General features: G+C 44.6%; 1 protein-coding gene across 2 annotated transcripts in view; it reads right to left on the reverse strand.

The window, feature by feature from the left end:
* Positions 1-2,484: 2,484 nt before the first annotated feature.
* LOC148436301 (uncharacterized) overlaps positions 2,485-14,917 on the reverse strand; it is a 45,932-nt gene continuing 33,499 nt past the window's right edge. The window contains exon 5 of one of the 2 annotated variants that reach the window (XM_088465063.1): positions 2,485-4,242. In XM_088465063.1, the coding sequence (XP_088321189.1) occupies positions 2,570-4,242 (1,673 nt within the window). In that variant the 3' untranslated portion in view covers positions 2,485-2,569. Of the gene's footprint in view, positions 4,246-14,917 lie in introns of both variants that reach the window. The other variant, XM_088465062.1, reaches the window with a different exon arrangement.

Here is a 14,917-nt window from a genome sequence, read left to right on the forward strand (position 1 = left end):
GTATCAGGATTTGTATTGTATTGAACCACTAAATACATATTTGTCCCCCCCAAGTTCTAACTCAGCCTTAAACCTATTATCTCTTGCTGTAGTAGACAAATTGAAGGACTGCTCTACAGCCACAAACATTAACACATTTATCTTCTTTACCTTTTACAGGAAATACACCACTAGTTACACCACTCTAACCACATTGTGTCTTAGTGGTGCATCTATTAGTGCTGAACAGACCTAACTTGAACTTGTTCTCTAGTCTTGACCTTAAGTAACTCCTCTGTATCTACTTGGTCTATCTTCATTCTAGCCTTAGAGAAGTATTAGTATAGCCCTTACTTCTAAATCTATTCAAAGTTTCCTGTATTTGTTCATTACAAAACAAATACAGGAAACTATGAATAGATTTAGAAGGGCTATACTGATACTTCTCTATCTAAGGCTAGAATGAAGATAGACCAAGACTAGAGAACAAGTTCAATTGAATAGTTTTGAGTGGGCCTTTATTAGCCAGTATAGTCAATACCATAAAGAAATAGAGAAAGTGTTTAAAAACAATTGGAAGTTGTTGAAACAAGATCCCTTATTAAAAGAAGTTCTTCCTGAAGCTCCTATATTTATATATAGAAAAGCACCTTAATTGAAAACCAAATTAGTTCATAGTAATTTGGGAGATGAAATCAGGCAAAGTGTACATACAAAAGGCTTTCACCAATGTGGGTCTTGCCTAATGTGTAGATCTGTTCCATGTAAAGATAGGGTTTTTAAAGAATTTGTGATTAATGGTGAGAAATATCACATTAAAGATTTTATTACATATCATTCTAAATATGTAATATATCTTCTTGAGTGTGTCTGTGGCCTATTTTATAAAGGAAAAACCAGTAGAATGTTAAAAATCCGCTTAGCAGAGAACATCTATAATATAAGAAAGGGCCTCCAAACGCACACTGTATCTGCCCATTTTAAATTGGTACATGACTGCAAAGAATGTTTTTTAAAATCTTTTTATGGGATACAATTGGTTCCTAATAGATGGAGACATAGATTCGCATCTTTCTAAAGCAGAAATGAAATGGATCTACCAACTTAAGACTCTATCCCCTCCAGGTCTTAATGGGAAATTGAACTTCAGTGTTTTTTAAAATAATATTTATTGCACATATTCTTTTTTTAAAATGTTGCTTATTTTAACGTTTATATTAGTTTAAGAACTGATCCACATTTATTTATACATATATGTTTTCCCCCCTTTTTTTCGAGGTAATTTATATGGATTTTGTTTGGACATTATGGACCTGATGTGCAATATAGATCGGAGGACGCTCTGGAGGCATTGTTATTTTCGGCGACATTATTGTCTTATAAGGATGTTATCCTTCATTATAGTGATTGACTTTACCTCTGAAATCAAGAACTTTTAGTCTTAGAATGCGCAAAAGTGTTGGAACGCACACCGGAAAGAATGAGGAAAGACCACATGTAATTTTCCGGACGTGACGGGAAGATGGAGTCCGGGTGACGTGTTGTATACATGCCGGAGCGTGTGGGAACTTCCGGTGGAGCCGGGGATGATTGCGTGCTTATATCCGGAGTTGACGATGTCCGGTCATGTGCGGGATACAGGCCGGAACTTCCGGAAGTTACGTCTATCCGCAATACGGAAGTTGTCATATATGAAATTCCGGTCTTGCGCATTTGACTAACGCAAGCCGGAAGTAATATGTGGATTAGGCTAATTTGTTTTAAGTGTGAGCAGCTGAGTTTTATTTGTTGTATTAGTTAGGGTATATAAGGTATAGATGTTGTACCTGACACACATATGCTTCTGAAGGACACTGAGGGGTCTGAAACGTGTTAAGCTGTGTGTGTACTTTTGGATGGGACTTGATTTTTCTTGCCACCTGGTTAAAGGCGCATAATTTCCAGACTATTTGTGCTAATTTTATCCATATTTCATCTGGATCCCGGGTAGGAGGATTCTTGGTACCCATCCTTGGTAACTGGAGAAAGATTTGATTACATGCCTGTATTGTTTCTATTGTGAGTGCTTTGATTTTATATTAAATATTTACCCTTGCCAAAAGGTCTCTGCACTCTTTTTTATGTATCGACCCAAACTTCTTTCCATATTATATGGGAAGTGGGAGATACGATTTATATTTTTCAGATTGATTATCCTATTGTTGGGATTCAAGTAAGGATTATCTGAAACTGTGGTATTCTATTCTGTGGACAACAAATTTTGAAAAAGCTGGACAGGACTTTACACCATTAACAGGGTGATTACTTTCTATTACAAACGATTTATTTGGACATGTTTATGGTGAACAGCGCCTTTGGTGGCATCATTATTTTATATGTTTTTCTGTTAGGATTCATTTGAGAAATCCTTTTAGTGTCTATTAAGCTGCTATTTTATCATTTTATTGCACAAATTTTACTTAAATATTATTTAACACTAGATATCACACACAAATTGTTTACCAAGTCATTATTTAGACTCTACTCATTGTTTTCCCCGTTACCAACTAGATTGTGCACTGTGCACCATCTATGGTCCATGAATATCAGTTCATTTAAATTGTATTTTGCCTGTGTGAGTTCTCTGATGTCTAAGAAGATCTGATTTCTCTTTAAAACATTTCCCACACTCAGAGCATGGCAATGACCTCTCACCTGTGTGACTTCTCTGATGTTTAACAAGATCTGATTTCCGTGTAAAACATTTCCCACACTCCGAACAGGAAAATGGTTTTTCACCAGTGTGTATCATCTGATGTCTAACAAGAAGTGATTTCTTGGTAAAACATTTCCCACACTCAGAGCATGGTAGTAGCTTCTCACCTGTGTGACTTCTCTGATGTGTAACAAGATCTGCTTTCTGTGTAAAACATTTCCCACACTCCGAACAGGAAAATGGTTTCTCACCTGTGTGAGTTCTCTTATGTGTAACAAGAACTGATTTATATGTAAAACATTTCCCACACTGAGAGCATGTAAATGGTTTCTCACCGGTGTGTATCATCTTATGTGTAACAAGAAGTGATTTCTTGGTAAAACATTTCCCACACTCAGAGCATGGTAGTAGCTTCTCACCTGTGTGACTTCTCTGATGTGTAACAAGATCTGCTTTCTGTGTAAAACATTTCTCACACTCCGAACAGGAAAATGGTTTCTCACCTGTGTGAGTTCTCTTATGTTTAACAAGAGACGATTTCTGTGTAAAACATTTCCCACACTCAGAACATGGAAATGGTTTTTCACCTGTGTGACTTCTCTGATGTATAACAAGAGCTGATTTCAGTGTAAAACATTTCCCACACTCAGAACATGGAAATGGTTTTTCACCGGTGTGTATCATCTGATGTCGAACGAGAAGTGATTTCTTGGTAAAACATTTCCCACACTCAGAGCATGGTAGTAGCTTCTCACCTGTGTGACTTCTTCTCTGATGTGTAACAAGATCTGCTTTCTGTGTAAAACATTTCCCACACTCGGAGCATGGAAATGGTTTTTCACCTGTGTGAGTTCTCTGATGCATAACAAGAAGTGATTTATATATAAAACATTTCCCACACTCAGAGCATGTAAACAGCTTCTCACCGGTGTGTGTCTTCTTATGTCCAATAAGAAATGATTTCTTGTTAAAACATTTCCCACACTCAGAGCATGGAAGTAGCTTCTCACCTGTGTGAGTTCTCTGATGTATAACAAGATCTGCTTTCCGTGTAAAACATTTCCCACACTCGGAGCATGGAAATGGTTTTTCACCTGTGTGACTTCTCTGATGTATAACCAGATTAGATTTATATGCAAAACATTTCCCACACTCAGGACATGGAAACGGCTTCTCACCTGTGTGACTTCTCTGATGTATAACTAGCTTAGATTTACGTGTAAAACTTTTCCCACACTCAGGACATGGAAACGGTTTCTCACCTCTGTGATTTCTCTGATGTGTAACAGAAAATGACTGACGTTCTGAATCTGGTAAAAGTTCTATACAAGATAACATCATATCACCTTTATGAACTGTACTGTGTGTAGCAAAATCTGAATTATCAAGAGAACGTTCGTTATGATTAGAGGGACAAGATGATATGTCCGCACAGTAAAGTGCTGGATGTATATTTATGGTAATGGGGTTTTCTTCTGAAGAATCTTGTCTGAAGTTGTCATCTTCTATTTTAAAATCTGAAGACACAATGAGATCTCCCTCTGAGGTATTCCTGCTTGTGTGTCCATCTACTGGAAACAAATGTATGAAAATAGACATTTACATTGAGGAGCAAATGGTTTTAGATGTCTCAGTACTTTTTTAAACTTAACATGTCTAAGACTGAGCCGATCATCTTCTCACCACCTGGAGTCCTCTCACCTCCCTCAATTTTATCATCCATAGACAACCTCATAATCTCTTCTATCTCACATTTCCTCTGTCTTGGAGATACCATTAATTTCACCTTCTACATCAACACCCACATTCAGTCCCTCTCACAGTCATGACGCCTCCACCTTCTAAATATCTCACGGATCAGACCCTCTCTCACACTGGAGGCAACTAAGACCCTCATCCACTAGACTGGACTACTGTAAGCTCCTCCCACGTGGCCCCTCCAACACCCATCTCTCTCCACTGTAATCTGTCCTCAATGCTGCTGCCTGGCTCATCTTCTACAAATTACTGCTTCTCGTCCACTCTTCCAAAGGCCCAGAACCCAATTCAAACTCCTCATACTCACCTATAAAGCACTCACTGAATCCTCTCCCCTCTATCTCCCTCCACTCTCCCATCACCCACTTTGCTCTACCAATGCCTTGCACCTCTCCTCCCAACTCATTATATCCTCTAACTCCTGTCTCCATGACTTTCTTGTGCTGCTTTCCACCGCTGGAACTCTCACCCTCTCAGACTCTCCAAAGCGTCATAGAGACTATCAAAACCCACTTCTTTACTAAAGCTTCCCTGCTCACATTCTAACCCACCTATCTATGCTTCTCGTTCACTCTCTCCCCTCTATGTCACTCCTCTCTGTCAGCCCCTCCACCTATAGATTGTAAGCTCTAATGAGCAGGGCCCTCTTCCCTTTTGTGCTCTCGCTCCCCTGACCTATACTATCACCACCTCCCCAATAGTAACAGCGGCACCGAACCATTGGGCTCAGCCTGTGCTGCTACTGTGACTGTATGAGCTGCAGTGTTGTTATAGCTGGTGTCCCATGTGCTACAATGTTTTGTACTGTAAGTTTTCTGTACTATTCCCTCGTTAGGCTTACAATGTGTTCTGTTTATATACTCCATAAGGCACTGAGGATCCCATATAAATAACGGCTAATAATACTATTAGTGAGTCCACAATGTCGAATTTGAATTTACAAACTACTGTACAGCTACTTTATTACAATAATAACTGTAGATGCAGAAGATATGGCTCTTGCTGCACAGGTAAAATACAACACAACGGGATTACCAAGCAGACGGCATAGACCCAGCCACGGTGACATGTGGTGAGTAACATTCCCCAAGCTTACACATTGCCCAGCTACTATCATGGGACAGGAAACCACATAAGCCAGTGACACTGGGCATCCAGTCACTTCTCTCACACACACTGGAGACGTGGAAGCACAGTAGCTATGTACACTAGCAGCATGTCCTGGCCACCGGTTACACTACTCACAGGTCTCCAGGTGGACACAAAGGTAGCAAATGGCAACAGTGCAACAGCCACTATATGTCCCTCTGGTCACACTCAGGTGCCACAGTCCCACTGTCACAGTCACACTACTATTATAGGCTGAATCATTAATTGTAGACAAACATTGGTGGAAGCACTGTGCAATAATAAGTGTGTGCTTATAGTTTGTTGTGATGTGTCAGTATATTGTTTTAGAGTGTGGAGAGGAGACTGGTCAGATCTCTGGGCTGATAACACACAGTGACATGATGTGAGGGGGAGAGCAGGAGTATAATAGGGGCTGATGGCTCCTGATGTGTGAGATACACCAGAGAGTGTGGAAAGGAGACTGGTCAGATATCTGGGATGGTAACACACAATGACTTCATGCTTCTTCCACATAGGTGGATTGTTGTTTACCTCGGACGTTACATACAATGTCCAGATCACAACCCTCATTTTGCCTTCGGGGAGGATATAAACAGCCACCACGATCACTGATTAGATTTCTCTAGGCAAATAAAAGGGCCTGCATTTATCAACAGACATTCCATATCCAAGGAATAGAAAGTCTAAATAAAGGCAGCATTGGAGCACCACATTATTCACGTAAATACAGAGGCTACGGGGTTGCAGATCACTCGTGCACGGTGGTAGATGAAAACCAGTGGTGGTTTATTGAACCGAATGGGTGATAAAAAGCACAGCACAATTCAGTAATACAATTCCACACCTCTTAGCCTAGGACCAAGGACTCATCTCTCCAGCCCTCAGAGTAACCCTCCTTTACCACCCTTCTAATACCCTCGTTGGAAGTTCCTGCTCAGGGGAGTTACCAAAGGTTCAGATTGGCAGGGTCTTTGTAATATCCAGCCCCCACTACCTCCCCCAGGTGTCATCTCTCAGGTGACGCTCTGCTGGGTCCAACTCCTGACTCTCTGGCAATAGGGAGTAAAAAGAAGGGACAATGATACCTTAATTCACTCAACCCTTGAGTGTCAACTGTGGAGGGAGAATTTAACCTGTGAAGTGCTTTTACAAGGAGATGTCACACAGGGCCGGTGCTAGGGTGTTAGGCACCTCCTGCAAACTGTAAATTTGAGCCCTCATATAGTTAGCATTCTCATATTTCTAATGCAGGAGCAAATGGTTCCATTGGTAAGGTCTCTAACTACAAAGTGTGAGGTGATAGGTTTGAAACTCAGGTTTGACTGAATTTTAAATTAAGGAGAATGTGAAGTAACTTCATATAGTTAGAAGTCACAGGTTTCTAATGTAGTAGCAAGTGGCTCCATTGGTAAGGTGACTGACTGCAAAGTATGAGGTGCTAAGTTCGAATCCCTGGTAGTACTACAGAGAATGTAAAGTAGCTCCATATAGTTAGAATGCACAGGCTTCCATTGTAGCAGCAAATTGCTCTATAGTTATCTTGTCTGACTGCAAAGCAGAGGTGACAGGTTAGAGTCCAAACTATGTCAGTATTCTAAATTGTGAAGGGGGATGTGAAAAGACACAGAGAGGAGATGCAAGGACACAAGGGAGCGGCAAAGGTGCCGGGCTACGCTCTGCAATGCATACACCGCTTACCACATTGTGCCGGCTTTGATGTCACATTTCCCTCACAGGTACATCTGGTATGATATATTCCTAAGGGCACGGGGATACACATTCTGTATGGAAACACCTAATGTCACATGGCAACACATAACCATAAATGTAAATACAACATCATACTATCAGTAAAGGGCTGGCAGAATCACCAGGGTATGAAGTAATTAACCACTTAACTGACAATTTTTTTTCCAAAAACTGCTTCAAAATTGTCGTTTTCTTTTTTATGAGTGAATTAGGTGAGGAACATACATTTGAACTTATCCAAAATGGTTTCATTAAAAAAAAATATATATAAATTATTTTTTTAAAAGATCTGTTAAAAAAATAAATCTGTTTTTCAAATATGAAAACATCGGAACCACAATCAGAGCATTCAATTTGAGGCCGGATACAGGAACCAGGTATGTCAGGGGCTTAAGGGGGAGGTTAACTTACCTTTTCCCCAGCGGCTGCTCTGTTCTGCAAGTGCTGGGTAGGGAGTCCTGCTTTGCTGACCGACTAGCAGTGATCGGAAGCACAGCAGACACACGGGGAGAGGATGCTGGCAAGCAGAGGGACCAGAAGGTCCCTTTGAGAGCAGCAGCTGTGGTAAGATTCTCTTCCTGCAGCCGTCCTCATGTTTATCTGACTGGACAAAATTTTATGTCCAGTATAGATAAAGAACTGCCTGGTGTGGTCAGAAAATTACGACCATGCCAGGCAAGTGGTTAAAGAACACTGGGCTAAAAAGTTCAGTCTAAGTAGCGTTTGGAATAAGGCGTTGTAACTTTAGTCACCTACACAATTCCGGTTTCTTTACTTTCCTCCCCCACTGAGTCCGTGTGCTCAGCACAAAGTTACTGGTGTTATAACCACACCTGGGTCAGAAGGCCATGCTACCTGAGGAGCCTAGTGCATGGCCTATTGGATCTGGTGGAATTATGATTAGCAGGTCACAATTTTTGCGTCCTGCACCAGATTCCTAATTAAATGTCTCTGGTAGCAAATAACTTTAGGCCCAAAACACACTTGTAAATGGCCGCCCCTTTCCCACTCCTCACTTCCAGGCTGATCATTGATTCACACTTTGAGCTGTAGCCTGCCTCAGGCATCCATTAGCTTCACCATTGGATGTCTTCACAAGCAACTTTAAAAGGACTCCTAAGGATGTTGTAGGCATAACAGGGCTCCTCCATCCACAGTCTCCACTTTTGTAGGGTCTATGTGGTGCCCTCACCACTTGCATGGTACCATCTTTGCTGTGAGGCTACTATCCACCAGCAATTTGCTAGTTTCACAGCCTGGCCCCTGGCAATGTGGCTCTCAGACGTCTCCTTGTACTGCCGAGTGTGCAGACGATATCTACTCCAGCCAGTACCATGACAGCTCTTTTGTGCCATTTTAGAACCCATTCAGTGTGCGTTCTGTTGGTGCTGCTGTCTCCATTCTGCTGTGATTCTTGCTGCCGAGCTTTTAACTTGAGCGATCCCACTGCTAACACCAAATGTGATGACATGGGGTTGCAGATTACTAGGGTTTGGAACAAGGAGTTGTTACTTTGTCCCCTACACAATTCCGGTTTCTTTACATAGTACTATGTCCATGTGCATGTCCCGCATGTTGGGCACAGACAACACATGTGACAGCGCGCACTGGCTATCTGGACACTTTCTCACTGCTGCTAAGATAACTATCACACCACCAGCAAGTGGTAGCCTTACTACAAGCCATGTGGCTCCCAGCACAAACGCTCAGTCAGTAAATGTCAGACACACACGAGTAGCAGAATGGGATGTTTGTACTTACTGTTATATTCTGTTCTCTGGTACCATCTGAGGGACACTGGACCGTGGGTAGCAGAGGAGCTGGCACTTATTAGACTAGTATATCTTTAAGCTGGTAGCTCCTCCCGTCTGCAACCTCTTGGTCATCAGTACAACTTCAAAAGTAGCAATAAACCAAGGGGAAAAAAAACCATTGTAAATTACTAACCAGCAAGAACCAACCAACAAAACAATGGAGTATAATGGTGGGAACACTGTGTCCCCCAGATGGAATCAGAGAAAAGGATGTAAATGTTATTACACAATTCCTGTTTTCCCTTTCATCCAATCTGGGGGACACTGGACCATGGAAAGCTCAAAAGCTGCCCATAGGGGAGGGTACGCTTACAAAAACCTGAGCACAATGTGTTCCATCTAAAACCAGCGTCCTTGGATGTGAAAGCCGGAAACGGTAACAGATCGGGAAGGTGTGGGCAGAGGACCAGGTGACAATTATTACACCATGAGTCTCCTCTGTTTGCTTAGTGCTGGCCTGTATTCCAGATATGGAGATTATTAAAGGTGATTGAAAAAGTGTCCAATGAGAGATTATCCTGATTTCCATCACCCTTGAGTGGAACCACACTCAGATAATGAGAGATATGGTAAGAACTTACCTTTGTTATCTCTCTTTCTTGACGTCCATAGGGTCCACAGGGAGACCTTGGGGTATAGGTGATAGTCATCCGGGCACCACGCAGTTAAATTTTTCTCCCAGGATGCACTGGGTCTCCCACCTATACCCCGCTCCTGGGCCAGAGTCACCTCAGTTTTGTAGCATGCCAAAGGCCGGAGGATTATAAAAAAAGAGAGAGAAGAAAGTCTGGAGCACTCAAGAATCACATTCTCACACAGAAGGAGACGGAAAACCAGTGACCAGAGCGAAGCCCATCTGAAGCACAGATGCGTCAGGGTGGGTGCCCTATGGACTCTATGGACTTCGAGGAAAGATAACAAGTTCTTACCATATCTCTCATTTTCCTCTTCAGGGTTCATAGGCTCCACAGGGAGACCGGATGTCCCAAAGCAGTCCCTTTAAGGGTGGGGATGCTCCTGTACAGAGAGGAGAATCCACCACCCAAAAGGAAGCATCCTGAGAGGCAAAGGTATCAAATGCATAATACCTCAGAAAGTTCTGGACAGAAGACCACCTGGAGCCTTACAAAGCCAAACAGCCAAGGCGCCATGGTGAGCTGCCCACGAAGGACTTACAGACCGAGTAGAATGAGCAGTAACAGAGGGTGGAACTGGAAGGCCCTCAGAAGTGTAAGCCTCAGAGATCGTCATGCAAAACCACCTAGCCAAATTTGCTTATTGGCTGGCCATCCCTGGAATCCATAGAAGAACAAACAAGGAGTCTGACTTCCGAAGGGAACTGGTACAGTTCACATAAATCCAGAGGGCACGTACCACATCCAATGAGGCCTCACCTGCCGAGATGTCTGGAGAATTAAAGGCCGGTACAATAATTTCCTCATTAATGTGGAAACTAGAAACCACCTTAGGAAGGAACCCAGGGCGAGTCAAAAGCATCGCCCTGTCCTGGTTAAAAACTAGAAATTGGGAACGACAGGAGAGCCCCCCAAGTCTGACACTCTTCTGGTGGAAGCTATAGCCAGAAGAAAAAGCCAAATCCCAAGGCGGAACAGGAGGCTGCATGTGAAGGACACCCTGTAGGAAAGCGCAGATATCAGGAAGAGGAACAATCCTTTGCTGGAACCACACTGACAGAGCAGAGATGTGCACCTTCAGTGAGGCAAGGCGGAGACCAAGATCCAAACCCGCCTGCAGGAAAGCCAAAACTCTGGATATCCGAAACACCAGGGGATCATAACCTTTGGGACGACACCATTGAAAGTAGCTATGCCACACCCTGTGGTAAATCCTGGCAGGGGCTGGTTCACGTGCTTAGGAGGGATGTCTCAAGAGCCACGTCATCAAAGACAGACGTTGTCAAAGACAGACGACCCAGGTCAGGGTAAAGGCAAAGAACTTGAGACAACAGTTCCGGACATTGAGGCAACAGCACCGGAGTGTCGATGGAAAGACCCTGTAGATCTGAGTACCAGTGACGTCAGGGCCACGCTGGAGCCACCAGGAGGACAGTGCCTCCCTCTTGCTTGAACTTCTGAATTACTCGAGGAAGAAGGGAGACTGGAGGAAACAGGTATGCAAACTGGAAGGTCCACTTGACTGACAGAGCGTCTACCAGGAGAGCCTTGGCATCTCTTGTTCTGGACCTGTACACTGGCAGTTTGTGATTGTCTCTGGAGGCCATGAGGTCCACGTCTGGAAGGCCCCACTTGTCCACTAGGAGCTGAAGCACCTCTTGGTGAAGAGACCATTCCCAGGGATGCACGTCGTGACGGCTGAGGAAGTCAGCTTCCCAATTGAGAACTCCTGGAATGAACACTGCCGATATAGCTGGGAGATTGCCATCCGCCCATGTCAGAATGCGTGACACCTCTGTCATTGCCGCCTGACTTTGAGTTCTTCTGTGATGGTTGCTGTAGGCCACAGTCATGGCGTTGTCTGACTGAACTTGCACGGGCTTTATGTGAAGTATGAGTCTGGCTTTTTGCAGGGGCCTGAAGACCCCCTGAAGTTCCAATATGTTGATTAGTCGGGCAGACTCCTCGACTGTCCGCCGTCCCTGAAATGAGTATGGACCTGTCACTGCACCCCAACCCCATAGACTGGCTTCAGGAGGACCCAGTCTGGATTTCAAAAGGGCCGCCCCTTGGTGAGGCGACCTGTCTGTAGCCAACAAGCCAGAGACAGACGTACCTCTGGAGAGAGCACCATCGTTTGTGCATTTAGCCAATGTGGTAATCCGTCCCACCTGGAGAGGATCAATTTCTGCAGAGGCAAACAGTAAAAGGTTGTCCAGGTAGGGTAACAGATGGACCCCCTGCAGCCGCAGATGGGCTGCCATTACATCCATAATTTTTGGAAATTATGTTGCAGTACAGCAAACCTGCGAAAATGCTGGTGAGACAAAGCAATCAGAATATGCAGGTATGCATCCTGAAAATCCAGTGACACCATAAAATCTCCAGGTTCCATAGCCAGTATAATTGAGTGAAGGGTTTCCATCCTGAAATGAGGTACCCTGAGGAATTTGTTCAGGGACTTGAGATTGAGGATAGGTCGATGGGATCCGTTCGGTTTCTGAACCTTGTGGCCGAAAGGATGAGGGCCGAGATCCTGAAAAAGTAGATGCTGAAGACAGACACACAGATTTATCCACAATCTTGTCCAGGTCAGGGCCAAACAAGATCTTACCAGTATAAGGTCAACACTCTAATCCCTTCTTAGAGTTTGCTCTCCAAGAACGCAGCCATAAGGGACAGCAAGCTGAGGGCCTGATTCAGAGCCAGACGCTCTGACAAGAGCGCTCGCTCTGAATCAGGGCCATCCTACCTAAAATTGGAGCGGCCTCCTGGCCGCTCGCATAGCTGAGGGTGACCACCCACAGCTTATGCGAGCGGCCAAAAAGATGGTCGATGGTCAAGACCATCGCGACCATCGGGCTTGCGACGAGACCCTTGCGGTAGGGTCTCATCTGCCGCAAGCCCGGAGTGCTTTTGGTTCTATCAGAGCCAAAAACACTCCCACTGACATCACTAGTGATGTCAGTGGGGCCGTCCCATGGGAACGCCTCCGTCTGGGCAGCCATGTCCCCGGCACGCCCACCAAAGGGGGCGTGCTGTCACTCACCATCGACAGCAAGCCCCCTTTGGTGCGAGACCCATAGCGACGGCTTGGCCGTCGCTATTCGGGTCTCGCGCATGCGCACTACGGAGCTCCCTCCATCATGCACATGCGCACTTGGGCACCATCGACCCGCTCAGAAAAAGAAAAGGTATAGTTATATTGTCTGACAGAATGACTAAGAAATACAGACAGCGCTAGCATAAAGTCACAGAGGAGATATAGAGCAGCAGGAAGGAATGGTGGGCTAGTGTGTGTACAGTGTGAATCTGGAGGTTGGGATGTTGTCCCCTCTCGGTGACATTGGGTACCAGCAGCTCTGTGTGCCCTGATACAGCTGTCATTGCTGGCCAGGTAGGGAGGATATATAGAGCAGCTCTGTGTGCCCTGATACAGCTGTCATTGCTGGCCAGGTAGGGAGGAGATATAGAGCAGCTCTGTGTGCCCTGATACAGCTGTCATTGCTGGCCAGGTAGGGAGGAGATATAGAGCAGCTCTGTGTGCCCTGATACAGCTGTCATTGCTGGCCAGGTGGGAGGAGATAGAGAGCAGCTGTGTGTGCCCTGATACAGCTGTCATTGCTGGCCAGGTAGGGAGGAGATATAGAGCAGCTCTGTGTGCCCTGATACAGCCGTCATTGCTGGCCAGGTAGGGAGGAGATATAGAGCAGCTCTGTGTGCCCTGATACAGCTGTCATTGCTGGCCAGGTAGGGAGGAGATATAGAGCAGCTCTGTGTGCCCTGATACAGCTGTCATTGCTGGCCAGGCAGGGAGGAGTTATACAGTAGCTGTAAAAGACTTTGCTGAACTCTGAGTGGACTGTATTCATATAACCCTGCTTGCTGCTTGGTGGATTTCTGTGCCTTCGTGAATAAAGTGAATCTTTTCTTCATTATAACCCGCTCCATTATGTGATCCCTGAACCCCGGGATCCCTAGCTCGCCCGGTATCCTCACAATAGCTCTATACTCGCACATTTTACAAACTTGGATCCTATTACATTTACCCTGACATGTTACATGACTGGTCTCCTTAGTACAGAAGGCATGAACAGGAAACTCCAATATGCAGGAAGACAAAAACATAAAGGTGTCACTAGGGCAAATGGTTACTCACAGGCTTCACTAACATGTCACTGCCTGTGTCTGGGTGACACAATAACCTCCCCTTATCGGGTAACCTGGCCGCTCAGTGCACTTTCCAAGGGTCACACAGACACTATGGGGAAAGTGCTATTATATAACAAAGCCCAGTCAGTACATGTAACATTAGATACTCTGTGCCCTGCGCTTAGCGCTGTACAAGTGCAGCCCTATAGTCCAGTACTTAGCTGCCCTGAGGCTGCAGGGTAACCCATATGATAGGTGTGTATGTATATATATATATATATATATATATATATATATATATATATATAGCGCTATCTGTACATATGTATACAGTAAGTAGGAATTACAGCCTCTCGTACTCTGAACATTGCACATTACCTACACTGTGCCCAGCACTGGGAGTAACAGCCTTGGGGGTGCAGCCACCAGATGATGCTCAGATACCACAGCCAGCTGCACACACCGTACATATTACACCATTACATATGCAGCCAGCATAAAGCCTATAATGCCAATATTTCCCTCTGATGGTGCCATAGAACATAATGTTATGCCGTGGTGGCCATCTCAGCCGCGTGGCCTGGGTCCCCGACCACATCCCACAACAATTGTCTTTCTGTATTGTATTCATATACGGCATTACTATCGCCACGCAGCTTGCACCATGTACAATATGGGTAACCCAGACGCGGACATGTGTGTTTTATTAATTTACGATGCTTGTGCTGGAGATTACTTTGTGACATGAATGGAGAGAATATCTCATATACTATAGATATAATGTGTTCTGATATACTATACCAGGCCTGGCCAACCTGTGACTCTCTAGCTGCTATAAAACTACAAGTCCCAGCATGCCCTGGTAAAGTTTGGCAATTAGGAATTGCTAAAGCTGTGGCAGGGCATGCTGGGATGTGTAGTGTCACAACAGCTGGAGGGCCACAGGCTGGCCAGGCCTGTACTAGACCATGAAAGCTGAAGGCACGTGAACAAGACACTACTGC

Source organism: Taudactylus pleione, unplaced genomic scaffold (assembly GCF_031769625.1).
Source record: "Taudactylus pleione unplaced genomic scaffold, aTauple2 ptg001839l, whole genome shotgun sequence".
Classification (NCBI taxonomy): Eukaryota; Metazoa; Chordata; class Amphibia; order Anura; family Myobatrachidae; genus Taudactylus; species Taudactylus pleione.